Below are 17,304 nucleotides of genomic sequence, written 5' to 3'. Positions count from 1 at the left end.
CATTCAGGCTGCAAAGAGTACTTTCCCCATCCCAGTTTGTCCGCATCAGTTGTGTGGGAGTATGAGAGTCCTGCAGAGACGCGTGTGTCTCCATGGAAGGCCATGTGAGACAGTGAGAGCACAAAGGAAAAGAGGAGGGGGATCAGAGGGCAGCTCCCAAGTTAAGACAAAGAGAGGCATCTTGTACAAGGAGATCGACACCCTTCGAGTGTAGAGAGCAGGCCACAGGAGTGGAGTCCGGAACCTCTAAATTTTATTGTGCTCTTTCTTTCTTACCACCACCCCTCCCCCCAAAAAAGATACGCTTGCTTCTGGGCTCCCTTGTTCAAACCCCCTGGAAGAATTTTCCTGAACTTGACAAACTTTCTAATATTTTTTTCGCCACCAAAAATGGGAACAAAACATATAAAGCAGACCAATGGAACATCAGGAGAGAGCCAGTCTGGTGTAGTGGTGAAGTGTGCAGACTCTTATCTGGGAGAACCAGACCTTTGCACAATCTCTCACACACAGCAGCAATGGAGGAGTCAGTCCAGTCAGGAAGGAAGACTCCTTAAAAAGCCCTTCAAAGCATGCATTTGCAATGCATTTTGCAAATGCATGCTTTGGATTGGCTGCTGGGGCTCCTCTTCCCCCTCCCCCCCCCCCCTGATCCCAGGGAGAGGTGGGAAGAGGCCACTAAAGGCGCGAAAGTAGGCAAGCAGCTCCTTTGAAGCTGCAGAAGCTACTTTGCTGCCTTTTGAATTGACAGCCGTATACTTACGAATAGCTATTCGTAAGTATACGGCGAGCCGTATTCGGCTGCCGTATAATGGGCGCCTATGGGGATCGGCTGCAGCCTATTCCGCATACAGCCGAATCAGTCCTGATTCGGCTGTAAATACGGTTCGGGCCGAACCGAATGCACATCCCTATTCCCCACTCCTCCACTTGCAGCTGCTGGAATGGCCTTGGGTCAGCCAGAGCTCTCTTATCTGGGAGAACAGGGTTTGATTCCCCCCTCCTCCACTTGCAGCTGCTGGAATGGCCTTGGGTCAGCCAGAGCTCTCTTATCTGGGAGAACCGGGTTTGATTCCCCACTCCTCCACTTGCAGTTGCTGGGATGGCCTTGGGTCAGCCAGAGCTCTCTTATGTGGGAGAATCGGGTTTGATTCCCCACTCCTCCACTTGCAGCTGCTGGAATGGCCTTGGGTCAGCCAGAGCTCTCTTATGTGGGAGAATCAGGTTTAATTCCCCACTCCTCCACTTGCAGCTGCTGGAATGGCCTTGGGTCAGCCATAGCTCTCTTATCTGGGAGAACTGGGTTTGATGCCCCACTCCTCCACTTGCAGCTGCTGGAATGGCCTTGGGTCAGCCAGAGCTCTCTTATCTGGGAGAACCGGGTTTGATTTCCCCCTTCTCCACTTGCAGCTGCTGGAATGGCCTTGGGTCAGCCACTTATCTGGGAGAACCCGGGTTTGATTCCCTCCTCCTCCACTTGCAGCTGCTGGAATGGCATTGGGTCAGCCAGAGCTCTCGCAGAGTTATCTTTGAAAGAGCAGCTTCTGGGAGAACTCTCTGAGCCCCACCCACCCTCGCAGGGGGTTTTGTGGAAGAGGAAGGTAAGGAGATTGTGAGCCGCTCTGAGACTCTGAAAGTCAGAGTGGAGGGCAAGATATAAATCCAATATCATCAATCTGCTTCTTCTTCTTCCTCTTCCTCATGCCACTGCGGCCACAAAGGAGAAAGACGTTTAAAAAGTGTGACGATGGGAGTAAGGTTTTATTATGACAATTGCAATTCACGAAGCATTCTAACGTAGATGCTATAATATAATTTAATACACCTTGTGGTGATGTCGGGGACATGTGGCATATGGAAATTTGTGCAAATGAGCTCCAGCACCTCTTTTTCTACAAAATGACCCCTGATGTCCGGGCTAGCTGAATCACCCACTCCAGCAATTCCCACATCAGTATTCTTCTTTGGGGGCTCCCAATTCTATAGCTGGCCCATCACTCACCTGACTGGCCCATCGCTCACAGCCTTCTCCTTCTTCTTGTCCTTTCAGAGCGAACGGCGTGACTGCATCCCGAGCCAAACATGTCCACAGATATATGGGTGGGGAGCTGGCGCCCCCACAGGCCAAGAGGACCAATTGCTGCCCTGTACAGCAGCCCCGGACCCAAATATGGGCTGCCAACGAATGTAGGTGAGAGAGGGTTGGGGGAACTCAACAAGGTGAACTGGCTCACTTCCGCAAGAGGCGAGGGAGTGCTGAGCAACGGGGGGGGGGGGGGGGGGGGGGGGGAGGCGGGTACTCGGGAGTTTCCCCTCTCAAGCATGGCCAGAGCTGCATGGCAGAGCTGAGTTTTCACTTGTCCAGTGGAAATTAAAGGTTTCCTGTAATTCATAAGAACGTCAAAAGAGTCCTGCTGGATCAGGACCAATAGTCCTTCTAGTACAACCTCCTGTCTCACACAGGGGGCTGCCAGTTCTTCTGGAGGGCCAACAACACGGCAGAGGCTGAGGCCTTCACAAGAACATCAGAGGAGCCTTGCTGGATCAGACCAGGGAGGCTCCATCCAATCCAGCCTCCTGCCTCACACAGTGGCCTCAACCAGTTCCTCTGGAGGGCCAACAGGGCAGAAAGGGTGAGGCCTTCCTAAGAACATCAGAAGAGCCTGCTGGATCAGACCAGGGAGGGTCCACCTAGTCCAGCCTCCTGTCTCACACAGGGGGCAGCCAGTTCTTCTGGAGGGCCAACAACAGGGCAGAGAGGCCGAGGCCTTCATAAGAACATTAGAAGAGCCCTGCTGGATCAGACCAGGGAGGGTCCATCTAGTCCAGCCTCATGTCTCACACAGTGACCAGCCAGTTCTTCTGGAGGGCCAACAACAGGGCAGAGAGGCCGAGGCCTTCATAAGAACATTAGAAGAGCCCTGCTGGATCAGACCAGGGAGGGTCCATCTAGTCCAGCCTCCTGTCTCACACAGAGGCCAGCCAGTTCTTCTGGAGGGCCAACAACAGGGCAGAGAGGCTGAGGACTTCATAAGAACATCAGAAGAGCCCTGCTGGATCAGACGAGGGAGGGTCCATCTAGTCCAGCCTCCTGTCTCACACAGGGGCCAACCACTTCCTTTGGAGGACCAGCAACAGGGCAAGAGAGGCCGAGGCCTTCATAAGAACATCAGAGGAGCCTTGCTGGATCAGACCAGGGAGGGTCCATCCAATCCAGCCTCCTGCCTCACACAGTGGCCAGCCAGTTCCTCTGAAGGGCCAACAACAGGGCAGAGAGGCCAAAGCCTTCCCCTGAGAAGAACATCAGAAGAGCCCTGCTGGGTCAGACCAGTGAGGGTCCCTCTAGTCTAGCCTCCATCTCACAGAGTGACTAACCAGTTCCTCTGGAGCAAAAAGTGGGGGCACAGGTGCAGTAAATGTGATGTGATCCACCCTGAGCCTGTTTGGGATGGGCGGGATAGAAATGCAAAGAAAAATGAGTGAACGAATGAATAAATGAGTGTGAATGAATGAATGAATGAATGAATGAATGAATGAATGAATGAATGAATGAATGCTACTCAGTCCTTGGGACCATGCCAGAGCCAGTGTGGTGTATTGGAATACTGTCATGCCCTGGAGATGCAAGTTCAGATCTCCACGAGAGACCCAACTGCACAATACATGTGGGGTGCAGTTTGCAATGGGCCTCCCCTCCTGGGCCTGCATGGGGTGACCAGTAGGGTTGCCAATCCCCAGGTGGGGGCAGGGGATCCCCCGGTTTGGAAGCCCTCCCCCGCTTCAGGGTCGTCAGAAAGCGGGGGGAGGGGAGGGAAATGTCTGCTGGGAACTCTATTATTCCCTATGGAGATTTATTCCCATAGAAAATCATGGGGAATTGATCCGCGGGTATCCGGGGCTCGGGGGGGGGCTGTTTTTTGGGGTAGAGGCACCAGATTTTTCAGTATAGCATCTAGTGCCTCTCCCGAAAATACCCCCCCCAAGTTTCAAAACGATTGGACCGGGGGGGGTCAAATTCTATGAGCCCCAAAAGAAGGTGCCCCTATCCTTCATTACTTCCTATGGAAGGAAGGAATTGAAAAGATGTGTCGTCCCTTTAAAAGTGATGGCCAGAACTCCCTTTGGAGTTCAATGATGCTTGTCACAGCCTTGATCTTGGCGCCACCCCCTAATGTCTCCTGGCTCCACCCCCAAAGTCCCCAGATATTTCTAGAATTGGACTTGGCAACCCTCGTGACCAGACAGCTCCTCCATCTGTCCCTGCGGGCCCGGCCCTCCCTTCCTGTCCCCGCTGAGTCCCCTCTCTTCCCCCCCTTCCAGGTCACCACCTGCACGACCCTTCTCGCTTCCGGGCTCCCGCCTACAGCTTTGGCACCCGCCGGTTCCAGGAACAAGAGAGCTGCTCCCCTGGGCCCGGCTACCTGGTTCCGCCCAACATGACCATGAGGGGCAAAGACTGCATCCCCGCTTTCTCCATCTACGGACGCCCCCGAGACATCACGCCCTTCATGACGCCGGGGCCAGGTTAGCTGGGGTTGCCGAGGAGAGGGTGGCTGGGTCGGAGGGAGAAGCAACTGCTAGAGCCAGGTGCTGAGACAGGGTTGCCAACCTCCAGGGGAGCCCTCTGGAGGCTCCAGGAGAGCCTCCTTGAGCCTTTTGGAGTTTAGTGCCGTTTTGAAATCTTACTGGAGGCTTCCCGTCCCAACGGTCCATTGGGAATGCTATGCGCAGCCTTTGGAAAAAAGAATCGTGCGGGTTTTGCAGCTTTTTGCAACTTATTGATGCATCCGAAACGCTTTGATATTTTTTTCTGAGCTTTTGCTTTCGGTTGAGAGACGCGGTTGGAGCCCCCGATGCTAGAAGAGGATCCGAAGCAGGAAGAATCCAGTCGACCTCCTGTTCATTGGGACTCCTCGGATGGAACTTTGAAACTTTTGGGGAATTGTTATTGCTGTTTAGTCTTCTATTGAACATATTTGTATGATTTTGTTTCAATACATTCTTCGTTATTTGGTCACTATAACTTCGGTTGCGTTGTCTTTAGCCTCCAGGAGAGGCCTGGCTAGCTCCTGGAATGGACCACAGTGAAGCTTTCATCTGAAGAAAACACTGGAAATAAACCACTGCGTTTTTATGTTGCAAATAAATGCTTCAGCAGTTTCTTTCATAATGATGCAATTATATTATAATCATCAAAAATCAAAATTCATTAAATGTCCATAGAAAATCAAAATGTTATTTCACACCGTTCTTGTAAGGTAGCACTTTCAAAATCAGAATGTTATTTCACACCGCTCTTGTCAGGTAGCACTTTCAAAATCACAGAATGTTATTTCACACCGCTCTTGCCAGGTAGTACTTTCAAATCAGAATGTTATTTCACACCACTCTTGTAAGGTAGTGCTTTACAGTCCACTGTCTCAGTTCTCCTTTGCTTGGAAGACGTAGACAGAATCATTGGTGCAAACTGCAAAGTAACATTGTACTGTAATGTGTGAGCAATTACTCTTAGCACGGGTTCCAAAGCTAAAAGAAAGTGGCCAGCGGAAGGTGAATGAAACACAGAACTGAACCTAGGAGCTGTGTAGCCGCCCCACCTGTCAGACTTCGGTCTGCTACCCATAGGAGGAATCACATACAAGCATGGTGCTGTCTACGTCTTTCAAGCAAAGGAGAACGGAGACGGTGGACTATAAAGTACTACCTTATAGCAAACGATACACCATGGTATAAACCACACTCCCTAATAATTTATCCAAGTAACTTTGTGAATCATTTTGGACAGTGTGACCACGTTACCTGCTATGTAAAGGACACTGTTGACACAGAAGCTGAAAAGACACCGGCTTGGTTTACTTTTCTGCCAAGCGGCGAAGAACAAAGTGTGGCTCTCGAGAGCTTTTTCCTGCTTGGAAAACTGCCCGATCCTGTTATCTGATGGGCCTTGGCCCAATTCATGTTTCCCCGATGGACTATCTTTAGTAAGCTTCTTGGCAGATCATTCTGATTGTTACACTCTCTCTCGGCTTGACTTCGCGAATGAAGATTTAAGAAGGGTGCAGTAGTCCACGTCTGTTGCAGGCTCGCTGGTGGCTGACAAGACTAATGCGGGACAGGCAGGTCCGGCCACAGTGGCTGCAGGGAAAAGTCTGATTTGGGGTTGGTGCTGTAGCAGTGCGATTCTTCCTCAATCTCCTTTTGTCCTCATAGCAGTGTGAAATAACTTTTTGATTTTTTTTCTATGAACATTTAATGAATTTTGGTTTGCGATGATGATAACATAATTGCATCATTGTGCAAGAAATTGCTTAAGCATTTATTTGCAACTTAAAAATGCAGTGGTTTATTTCTAGGGTTTGCTAATCAGTACACTGCAGTTTCCGGTTTGCCCATTCACCTGGAAGAAGGCAATACATGTGAAACAATACATGTGAAACAGTAGGGTTGGCAAGTCCAATTCAAGAAATATCTGGGGACTTTGGGGGTGAGCCAGGAGACTTTGGGGGTGGAGCCAGGAGACATTGGGGCAGAGCCAGGAACAAGGGTGTGACAAGCATAATTGAACTCCAAGAGAGTTCTGGCCATCACATTTAAAGGGACAGCACACCTTTTTAAATGTCTTCCTTCCATAGGAAATAATGAAGGATAGGGGCACCTTCTTTTGGGGCTCCTACAATTGGACCCCCTGGTCCAATCATTTTGAAACTCGGGGAGTACTTTGGGGAGAGGCACTAGATACTATACTGAAATTTTGGTGCCTCTACCTCAAAAAAAACAGCTCCCTCAGAGCCCCTGAAACCTCCAGATCAATTCCCCATTATACCCTATGAGAATCGATCTCCACATAGGGAATAATGAAGTGCTCAGTAGACGTTCCCTCCTCCTCCCCGTTTCTGGCGACTCTGAAGGAGGGATTGGCCTCTCTACTCACGAGTTGCAGCCAACTTCTTCCAAGTAACACAGACACCCCATCCCAAGAGGAAGCCTTTCAATTGGAGACTGAAGCCTCCGGAGGTGCGAAGGCACACGGTCCTCTGGGGGCGGGAAGGAGTCTGGGAAAGCGGAAGAACCCCCGCTGGGACCTGGGGATTGGCAAGCCTCTGAAACAGCCACCAGTGGCTCCTGAGCCACAGTTCAGCCTCCCCTGCTTTAGAGCTATGACCGTTCCTTGATGCTCCAGCAGCCCTTTCTTCCAGCTTCCACCCTATAGAAAGATATGGGTTTCTCTTCCCTTAGTTATTAAGGGCAAAGTTAGATTTGATTAGATTTATTAGATTTATGTCCCGCCCTCCCCCGCCAAAACAGGCTTAGGGCAGCTCACGGAATTAAAATTGCAATAAAACATTAATTATACGTTTAGGCAGCCGAGCTGCTACTAGAAATCTCAGTTTTCAATTATGAGGCCTTGTCATGATCCTGGGCCTAGGGAGGCCTGCAGGCCCCAGGGAAGCCTGCTTAGGAGTTACTGGGCAAAGCCTACATCTCCCAGGATCCCCTCTGTCCCTCTGATTGGGTAGCAAGGGCTTTGGAGGGAAACAGGCCCAGAGAGGGGTGGGGCCTGGGAAGAGAATATATAAAGGCCAAGCCCAGGAAGTGGGGGGTTCTTTCCCTGGAAGGCTTAGCTAGAGTCAGGCTTTCACATGGAGAGCTGGAAGCAGGAGAAAGGCCCTTACCCAAGGGGGTAAGTGTTAGTATTAGTTTCAGGACTGTATACATAGACACGTTAGGGCGTTTGTTTATTTTCCCTTCACCCTTTTACTGTTTCATGCACCTTGTTAATTTATATTGCACTGGAATAAACCTTTTTGTTGTTGTTCACCCTGCCTGGTCCTCACGCCCATTATTTGGCCTAGCTAAGGGAGGCTGGAAGGGTTTGGGAGGGGGACCCTGGGCCTTCTCAAGGGAGACCCTTAACCGAGAATGGTGGCAGCAATTGGAAAGACCCCTGAGTCGTGACAGGCCTTCAGACCTCTATTTATGGTTGCCAACTTTCAGTTGGGGCGTGGATATCTCCTGGGATTACAAGTGGTCTCCAGATGAGAGTAGGCTTGCCAGTCCCCAGGTCCCAGCGAGAGTTCTTCTGCTTTCCCAGGCTCCTTCCCGCCCCCTAGTCAGCTGGCTAGCGGGGGGAAGCTCCGCCCCCAGAGAACCATGTGCCTTTCCACCTCTGGAGGCTTCAGTCTCTGATTGAAAGGCCTCCTCTTGGGATGGGGTGTCTGTGTTACTTGGAAGAAGTTGGCAGCAACTCGTGAGTAGAGAGACCAATCCCCCTTCAGAGTTGCCAGAAACAGTGGGGGTGGGGGTGGGGAAACGTCTGCTGAGCACTTCATTATTCCCTAGGTGGACATCGATTCTCATAGGGTATAATGGAGAATTGATCTGGAGGTTTCGGGGGCTTTGGGGGAACTGTTTTTTGAGGTAGAGGCACCGAATTTTCAGTATATCATCTAGTGCCTCTCCACAAAGTACCCCCCAAGTTTCAAAATGATTGGACCAGGGGGTCCAATTCTATGAGCCCCAAATAAGGTGCCCCTATCCTTCATTATTTCCTATGGAAGAAAGACATTTAAAAAGGTGTGCAGTCCCTTTAAATGTGATGGCCGGAACTCCCTTGGAGTTCAATGATGCTTGCCGCATCCTTGGTCCTGGCTCGCCCCAACGTCTCCTGGCTCCACCCCCAAAGTCTCCTGGCTCCACCCCCTAAGTCTCCTGGCTCCACCCCCAAAGTCCCCAGATATTTCTTGAATTGAACTTGGCAACCCTAGATGAGAGAGATCATTTGTCCCGGAGAAAATGGCCGTTTTGGAGGGTGGACTCTGTGGCATTATACACCGCTGAGGTCCCTGAACCCACACCTCCCCAAGATTCACTCCAGAATGTTCCGGAATTTTCCAGGCTCTGGCTAGTAACCCTACATGCGTTGTGCTCTGACCATAGTCTGCGTCTTCCCTCCCTGCAGGTCGCTACTGCCCTGAGAAAGCCGGGAGGTTGGCCTACCCCTCAGCGCCCATCTACTCGCTTGCTTCGCGGACGAAGGAGTTTGACAACGACCAGACGCCAGGTGCGAGAGGGGAAGGACGGGGCCAAAGGGTCACCCAGTTCTGCCTTTAGCGTTTTCTTTTTGCATAAGCCTGTTTTGTGCTGAATAGATCCAAGCGGGCAGCCGTGTTGGTCCGAAGCGATAGAACAAAGGAGGAGTCAAGTAGTACCTTTAAGACCAACAAAGTTTGATTCCAAATGTAAGCATTCGTGTGCTAGAAGCACACTCCATCAGACAATAGAAGTTGAAGAGATTGGATTTATATCCCGCCCTCCACTCCGGAGAGTCTCAGAGCGGCTCACAATCTCCTTTACCTTCCTCCCCCTACAACAGACACCCTGTGAGGTAGATGAAGAGATTGGATTTATATCCCGCCCTCCACTCCGAAGAGTCTCAGAGCGGCTCACAATCTCCTTTACCTTCCTCCCCCACAACAGACACCCTGTGAGGTAGATGAAGAGATTGGATTTATATCCCGCCCTCTACTCCGGAGAGTCTCAGAGCGGCTCACAATCTCCTTTCCCTCCCCACCCCCCACAACAGACACCCTGTGAGGTAGATGAAGATACTGGATTTATATCCCGCCCTCCACTCCAAAGAGTCTCAGAGCGGCTCACAATCTCCTTTACCTTCCTCCCCCACAATAGACACCCTGTGAGGTAGATGAAGATATTAGATTTATGTCCCGCCCTCCACTCCAAAGAGTCTCAGAGCGGCTCACAATCTCCTTTCCCTTCCTCCCCCACAACAGACACCCTGCGAGGTAGATGAAGATATTAGATTTATATCCGCCCTCCACTCCGAAGAGTCTCAGAGCGGCTCACAATCTCCTTTCCCTTCCTCCCCCACAACAGACACCCTGCGAGGTAAATGAAGATATTAGATTTATATCCCGCCCTCCACTCCGAAGAGTCTCAGAGCGGCTCACAATCTCCTTTACCTCCCCCCCCCCCACAACAGACACCCTGTAAAGTAGATGAAGATATTGGATTTATATCCCGCCCTCCACTCCGAAGAGTCTCAGAGCGGCTCACAATCTCCTTTATCTCCTCCTCCGCAACAGACACCCTGTGAGGTGGGTGGGGCTGGAGAGGGCTCTCCCAGAAGTTGCCCTTTCTAGGACAGAGTCTCAGAGCGGCTCACAATCTCCTTTCCCTTCCTCCCCCACAACAGACACCCTGTGAGGTGGGTGGGGCTGGAGAGGGCTCTCACAGCAGCTGCCCTTCAAGGACAACCTCTGCCGGAGCTCTGGCTGACCCAAGGCCATTCCAGTAGGAGCAAATGGAGGAGTGGGGAATCCAACGCAGTTCTCCCAGATTAGAAGTCCGCACACTTAACCACTACACCAGACTGGCTCTCCAGTTAGGACGGAACGGCAAGCAGTCCTAAATATATAGAGAAAGTGGGCAGCGTTAGTATGCAGAGTCATGGGAATGTTTGTGAGCAGATTAAAAGAATCACAATTTGGGTTCTGGTGCTGGTTAGTTTATGTTAACTGGGCTGCATCAACAAGGGGGCGATATAAGTCAGAAGAGCGGATTGATGTCTATGTCATTAGGTGTGAAGTGCCATAAGTCTGTTGTCATGTCTGGGTTTACCTCAGAAGCCGTGTGTGAGCATCTACAAAGCTTCCCAGTCGAAGCGGTTTCAACAAAGTTTGTTGGGTGCATTCCGACCCTACTTGGGCTCTGACGGGTCACGGGATTGAGGATACCAAGGAATTGTCTGCTGAGTCTCGGATTTTCTCTCTTCCCTCCTCTGCTCCCCAAATTGTGAAGTCAGCAAGGAGGCAGAGAGTGCTTGCAAACAGCTGTCACGGGGGTGGGGAGGTGGGAAGGAGATGAATGCTTTCCGGAGAAGCTGTACTTATGCGGCATATTTTAAGGTCAACCTTTTTCCTACTGGTTAATCCTTGGAGCTGTGATTTCATTGATATCCTTTCAGAATATTCTCTGACTGGCCCCCCAGTAATGGACCGGACCTCTTCTCATCTTACCTTCAACCACTACACATAACTTTTGGCCAGGGGTCATTTTGTAGAAAAATAGGTGGTGGAGCTCGTTAGCATAACTCATCAGCATATGCTGTCCCACCCCCCCCACCCCAGCCAAAAGCAACCCAATGCAAAAAAGGAGAGCCCAGGGAGAGCGAGGCCTGATTAGGCTGGCTAGAGATCCAGCCAGCCTTAGCAGACCTCGCTCACCTGGGGCTCTCCAGGGCCGCTCCCCCTCAAGTCAAAAGCCATCAAGCCACCCGCCACCCAAAATCACATAAGAAGTGGAGAAAGGGTGGCATGGGCTTCTCCAGGGGTTCATGAGGGCTGCTGGGGGTGTGGCAAAGCCCCTGGTGGCTGGCTGGCTGCCCACTCTCCTAATCCAGGGATTGTTATGCAGCTGCATCTCCTATTCAATGGACAAGGGAGGTGAGGAGGAGGAAGAGGGGAAGCCCTCAGAAAGGTTCAGGAGCTGTGCTCCTTTGAGCTTAGGGTTGCCAAGTCCAATTCAAGAAATATCTGGGGACTTTGTGGGTGGAGCCAGGAGACATTGGGGTAGAGCCAAGATCAAGGCTGTGACAAGCATAACTGAACTCCAAAGGGAGTTCTGGCCCTCACAGTGAAAGGGACGGCACACCTTTTCAATGCCTTCCTGTCCATAGGAAATAATGAAGGATAGGGGCACCTTCTTTTGGGGCTCATAGAATTGGACTCCCTGGTTTCCGCTGAATGCTTTCTCTTCCTTTCCCTCCTGCTTCCCCCTGCTAGGACCGGCAGCTTATGGGCTCCCTCCTATGATCGGTCCGAAGGTGGCCAACAAGCCCACAGCCCCCAATTACTCCATTTACGGCCGCAGTATGGTGGGCAGCTTCTACGAGGATCTCAGCAAGGTGAGCACACCTGTCCAGTGGGTGCAGAGGCTGGCGACCCCGGCCCTGACCTAGGAATTACCTGTGTTAGATTCATGGATAAAAACAAAGGCCAGAGAATCAGGGCAGATTTCAAGAGACCACCTTGTAAACGAATATCCAAGCCATATAATATCAGATTATAGTGTCCGCAGAACAACAAAGATGCCTGGGAGGCACAGTGGGTCAGTGGTACAGCCTCTGCTTGGTAAGCAGAAGGTCCCAGGTTCAATCCCCGGCATCTCCAGTTAAAAGGACCAGGCAGGAGGGGATGGGAAAGACCTCCACCTGAGACCCCTGGAGAGGCCATGAAGTGGGGCTGTGGCTCAGTGGGAGAGCCTCTGCTAGGCATGCAGAAGGTCCCAGGTTCAATCCCCGGCATCTCCAGTTAAAAGGACCAGGCCGGAGGTGATGGGAAAGACCTCAACCTGAGACCCTGGAGAGCCATGAAGTGGGGCTGTGGCTCAGTGGCAGAGCCTCTGCTTGGTAAGCAGGAGGTCCCAGGTTTAATCCCCGACATCTGCAACTAAAAAGGGTCCAGGCAAGTAGGCGTGAAAAACCTCAGCTTGAGACCCTGGAGAGCCACTGCTGGTCAAGGAAGGGACTGTGGCTCAGTGGTAGAGCCTCTGTTTGGGAAGCAGAAGGTCCCAGGTTCAATCCCCGGCATCGCCAACTAAAAAGGGTCCAGGCAAGTAGGTGTGAAAAAAACCTCAGCTGGAGACCCTGAGAGCCGCTGCCAGTTTGAGACTAGTAGACAATACTGACTTTGAGGGACTGATTCAGTATGAGGCAGCTTTGTATGTAAACAGCTGCATTTTGCCACTTTGACATTCACATTCTGTACATAAGTCTAAAGAAAAGACCTTTCTTTCTTTCTTTCTTTCTTTCTTTCTTTCTTTCTTTCTTTCTTTTCTTTCTTTCTTTCTTTCTTTCTTTCTTTCTTTCTTTCTTTCTTTCTTTCTTCTTCTTCTTCCCCTCTTGCAAGCTGAGGCTTTTTGAAATTTTGCTGTCTTCCATAAAGCCAATTTCAGAGGGGGGTTCCAGACCCCTCCCCCCCCCCCAGGGGCAGGTTAAAAAAGGTAGTCCGCTGTGCAAACACCAGTCGTTTCTGACTCTGGAGTGACGTTGCTTTCACGTTTTCACGGCAGACTTTTCACGGTGCGGTTTGCCATTGCCTTCCCAAGTCATCTACTCTTTCCCCCAGCAAGCTGGGGACTCATTTTACCAACCTCGGAAGGATGGAAGGCTAAGTCAACCTGGAGCGGCTACCTGAAAACCCAGCTTCCGCCGGGATTGAACTCAGGTCATGAACAGAGGGCTCCGACTGCAGTACTGCAGCGTTACCACTCTGCAGCACGGGGCAGAGGACTCCCCCAATTTGGGATCTCTCTCCACAGTGCCATTCAGCCGGCCAGCGGGGGGAAATTCCCAAGTGCAAACTGAGACCTGGGCCTCAGTTTCTGCTGACGCAGTGACATCACTTCTGGCATTCAACGGAAGCAATGTCATCACATTGCTGGCGACGTGACGACATCAGTTCCGTGCGCCCCGGAAGTGACAAGGCACATTGCTAGCAACAGATGCCAAGGCCTCCGTTGGCTGCGAATGTCCAGGGGTACCAGGCAACCTTACAGGGGAAAGAATCCGGTCTTCTGCTGGTGACTCTTGAACCTCCTTCTGCCACAGACTCCTGGCCCCTGCAACTACCGCCTGGTGGACACCAGCATCTACAAGAACCGCCCGCCGCATTTCAGCATGCTGGCTCGCAACATGCCTCCAGGGGACACCACCATAAAACCAGGCCCAGGAGCGTACAGCCCGGAGAAGGTGAGGCCAGGGCCAAGGGGGTGCTGTGGGCGTTTGAGGGCCCCAATATGCAGGAGGAAAGTGCCTCCTAGGTGTGGGTGGGGTGTAATGGGGTGTCTTCCTCCCCAGGGCCAGAACCAGGGTGATTCCAGTCCATTTCATGAAGTGCTTCCTCCCTTCTTTTATTTTATTTACAGATTATCTATAAAAGTTTGCCTCTCACCTTTCTGCCCTCACAAGAGAGCCAGTTTGTTGCAGTGGTTAAGTGTGTGGACACTTATTTGGGACAACCAGGTTTGATTCCCCACTCCTCCACATGCACCTGCTGGGATGGCCTTGGGTCAGCGATAGCTCTTGGAGGAGTTGTCCTTGAAATGGCAGCTTCTGTCAGTGCTCTCTCAGCCCCACCCATCTCTCAGGGTGTCTGTTGGGGAGGAAGGTAAAGATTGTGAGCTGCTCTGAGACTCTGAGATTCGGAGTGGAGGGCAGGATATAAATCCAATATCTTCTTCTTCATGGCAGCCAGCAACCCTTAAAAACCATTAAAATGAAGCACACGTTTAAAACAAATTTAAAACAGTGCTATGAAACATACAAAAACATAAAACAGCAACTAAAATGTTGGTCAGGAACATCACCTACTGACCCAAGGCCATTCCAGCAGCTGCAAGTGGAGGAGTGGGGAATCAAACAGGGTTTTCCAGATAAGAGTCTGTGCATTTAATCACTACACCCAACTGGCTCTCTTTAGAAGAAGTTACTGTATTTATACCCCACCCTTCACTCCGAATTCAGAGCGGTTCACAATCTCCTTTCCCTTCCTCCCTCAAAACTGACACCCTCTGAGGTGTGTGGGGCTGAGAGAGCTCTGACAGAAGCTGCCCTTTCAAGGACAACTGCGAGAGCTATGGCTGACCTAAGGCCATTCCAACAGGTGCAAGTGGAGGAGCGGGGAATCAAACCTGGTTCTCCCAGATTTGGTTACTACACCAAACTGGCTCTCATACCCCGCCCAAGTGGAGGAGCGGGGAATCAAACCTGGTTCTTCCAGATTTGGATACTACACCAAACTGGCTCTTAAATATCATCCTGTGAGGTGGGTGGGGCTGAGAGAGCTCTGACAGAAGCTGCCCTTTCAAGGACAACTCTGCGAGAGCTCTGGCTGACTCAAGAACATTCCAGCAACTACAAGGGGAGGAGTGGGGAATCAAACCTAGTTCTCTCAGATAAGAGAGCTATGGCTGACTCAAGGCCATTCTAGCAGCTGCAAGTGGAGGAGCGGGGCATCAAACCCGGTTCTCCCAGATAAGAGTCCACACACTTAACCAATACACTAAACTGGCTCTCAAATATCACCCTGTGAGGTGAGGTGGGGCTGAGAGAGCTCTCACAGAAACTGCCCTTTCAAGGACAACTCCCGCGAGAGCTACGGCTAACCGAAGGCAATTCCAGCAGCTGCAAGGGGAGGAGTGGGAATCAAACCCGGTTCTCCCAGATAAGAGAGCTCCGGCTGACCCAAGGCCATTCCAGCAGCTGCAAGGAGAGCAGTGGGGAATCAAACCCGGTTCTCCCAGATAAGAGAGCTCTGGCTGACCCAAGGCCATTCCAGCAGCTGCAAGGGGAGGAGTGGGGAATCAAACCCGGTTCTCCCAGATAAGAGAGCTCTGGCTGACCCAAGGCCATTCCAGCAGCTGCAAGGGGAGGAGGGGGGAATCAAACCCGGTTCTCCAGATAAGAGAGCTCTGGCTGACCCAAGGCCATTCCAGCAGCTGCAAGGGGAGGAGTGGGGAATCAAACCCGGTTCTCCCAGATAAGAGAGCTCTGGCTGACCCAAGGCCATTCCAGCAGCTGCAAGTGGAGGAGAGGGGAATCAAACCCGGTTCTCCCAGATAAGAGAGCTCTGGCTGACACAAGGCCATTCCAGCAGCTGCAAGGGGAGGAGTGGGGAATCAAACCCGGTTCTCCCAGATAGCAGTCCGCGAACTTTGCCACTGCACCAAACTGGCTTGGTGGTGTTATCCCCTGCTGTGGTCCCTCGACAAAACCTGCCGTCCCCGAGCTCCACCCCCCAAACCTCCCCACCCTGGAGTTGGCAACCTTGATTTATCCCCCAGACAGGCTGAGGGTCTGTGCAGCCAGCGTCCGGCCTCCCCTCTCAGCAGCCCTGTCCTTTCTCCTCTTCCCCTGCAGTATGCCCAGCAACGTGGCGTGACCTTCGGCATCCGCCACTCGGACTACGTGGCTCCTCTCATCGTGGATGTGGCGGAGTGAAGCGGCCGAGTCGGCAGAGACCAGCGAGACGAGAAATGTGGATTCAGGAATACTTAGCTTTTCTCCGCACTTTGTGTAGTTCTGTGTCAGCGCCAGTAGGGGGGGCTGAAGGGCTTCTCAGAACTGGGGTTGCCAAGTCCAATTCAAGAAATATCTGGGACTTTGGGGGTGGAGCCAGGAGAGACACTGGGGGTGGAGCAGGTTGTGACAAGCGTAATTGAACTCCAATGGGAGTTCTGGCCATCCACTTCAGAGCACCCTCTTGAAATGCCTTCTCTCTATTGGAAATAATGGATAGGGGTACCTTCTTTGGGGGCTCACAGAATAGGACCCCCTGGTCTAATCCTTTTGAAACTTGGAGGGTGTTTTGAGGAGAGGCACTGGATGCTATGCTGAAAATATGGTGCCTCTATCTCAAATAACAGCCCCCCCCCCAGATAGCCGCAGATCAATTCTCCATTATACCCTATGGGAATCAGTCTCCATAGGAAATGGTGCCGTGTCCAGCAGACATTCCCTCCCCCCACATTCTGATGACCCTGAAGCAGGAGAAGGGCCTCCAAACTGGGGGATCTCCTGCCCCCACCTGAGGATGTGAAACCAGAGAGCTCACGGTATGAGTTAGGTATATAACTTAGAACACTCCGTGAGAGCTTTAACTAATGCATATATGGAAAACAACATTTTAAACCACAATAAGAACATAAGAGAAGCCTTGTTGGATCAGGCCAGTGGCCCCCTCCAGTCCAACACTCTGTGTCACATAAGAACATCAGAGAAGCCATGTTGGATCAGTCCATAGGCTGGGAGTCGGGCCTCCTTTGGGGCAGTAGCTCACAAGAGTGGAGCTCCGGAAGCTCTAAATTTTATTGGGCTCTTTCTTTCGTACCCTCCCAGGCCGCAAAAATGCTTCCTTCTGGGCTCCCTCGTTCAACCCCCCCGGGAGCATTTCGCTGAACTCGACAATTTGACAAACTTTCTAATATTTTTCCCCGCAAAAAGAAATGGGTAAATAACCGTAGCGTAGAAAGCAGGACAGGTGGAAATCTTCCTCCTGCCATTGTGGCCACAAAGCAGAAAGCAGTTTAAAAAGTATGATGGCAATAAAGCATGATTATGGCAATTCGAATTCAAGAAGCATTTGAAGGTAGATGCTGGGCTGTTATAATTGAGTACACCTTCCAGTGATGTCAAGGGTATGTGTGGCCTATGCAAATGGATTATGCAAATGGGCTGTGCTAATGAGCTCCAGCACCTCTTTTTCTATGAAATGGCCCCTGCTGTGG

General features: G+C 51.4%; 2 protein-coding genes across 2 annotated transcripts in view; one reads left to right on the top strand and one right to left on the bottom strand.

The window, feature by feature from the left end:
* LOC132575794 (outer dense fiber protein 3-like) overlaps positions 1 to 2,015 on the bottom strand; it is a 12,487-nt gene extending 10,472 nt beyond the window's left edge. Inside the window, exon 1 of the mRNA XM_060244483.1 lies at positions 2,003 to 2,015. Coding sequence (XP_060100466.1) covers positions 2,003 to 2,015 — 13 coding nt within the window. The remainder of the gene's footprint in view (positions 1 to 2,002) is intronic.
* The window catches only part of CIMAP1B (ciliary microtubule associated protein 1B), a 69,831-nt gene extending 53,796 nt beyond the window's left edge, over positions 1 to 16,035 (top strand). The window contains exons 3-8 of the mRNA XM_060244638.1: positions 2,051 to 2,191; positions 4,321 to 4,524; positions 8,960 to 9,061; positions 11,802 to 11,923; positions 13,628 to 13,768; positions 15,938 to 16,035. Coding sequence (XP_060100621.1) covers positions 2,083 to 2,191; positions 4,321 to 4,524; positions 8,960 to 9,061; positions 11,802 to 11,923; positions 13,628 to 13,768; positions 15,938 to 16,018 — 759 coding nt within the window. The 5' untranslated portion in view covers positions 2,051 to 2,082 and the 3' untranslated portion in view covers positions 16,019 to 16,035. The remainder of the gene's footprint in view (positions 1 to 2,050; positions 2,192 to 4,320; positions 4,525 to 8,959; positions 9,062 to 11,801; positions 11,924 to 13,627; positions 13,769 to 15,937) is intronic.
* Positions 16,036 to 17,304: the final 1,269 nt, after the last annotated feature.

Source organism: Heteronotia binoei, chromosome 8, assembly GCF_032191835.1.
Source record: "Heteronotia binoei isolate CCM8104 ecotype False Entrance Well chromosome 8, APGP_CSIRO_Hbin_v1, whole genome shotgun sequence".
NCBI classification, from domain to species: domain Eukaryota; kingdom Metazoa; phylum Chordata; class Lepidosauria; order Squamata; family Gekkonidae; genus Heteronotia; species Heteronotia binoei.
This window is presented reverse-complemented; position numbering and strand designations above follow the sequence as displayed.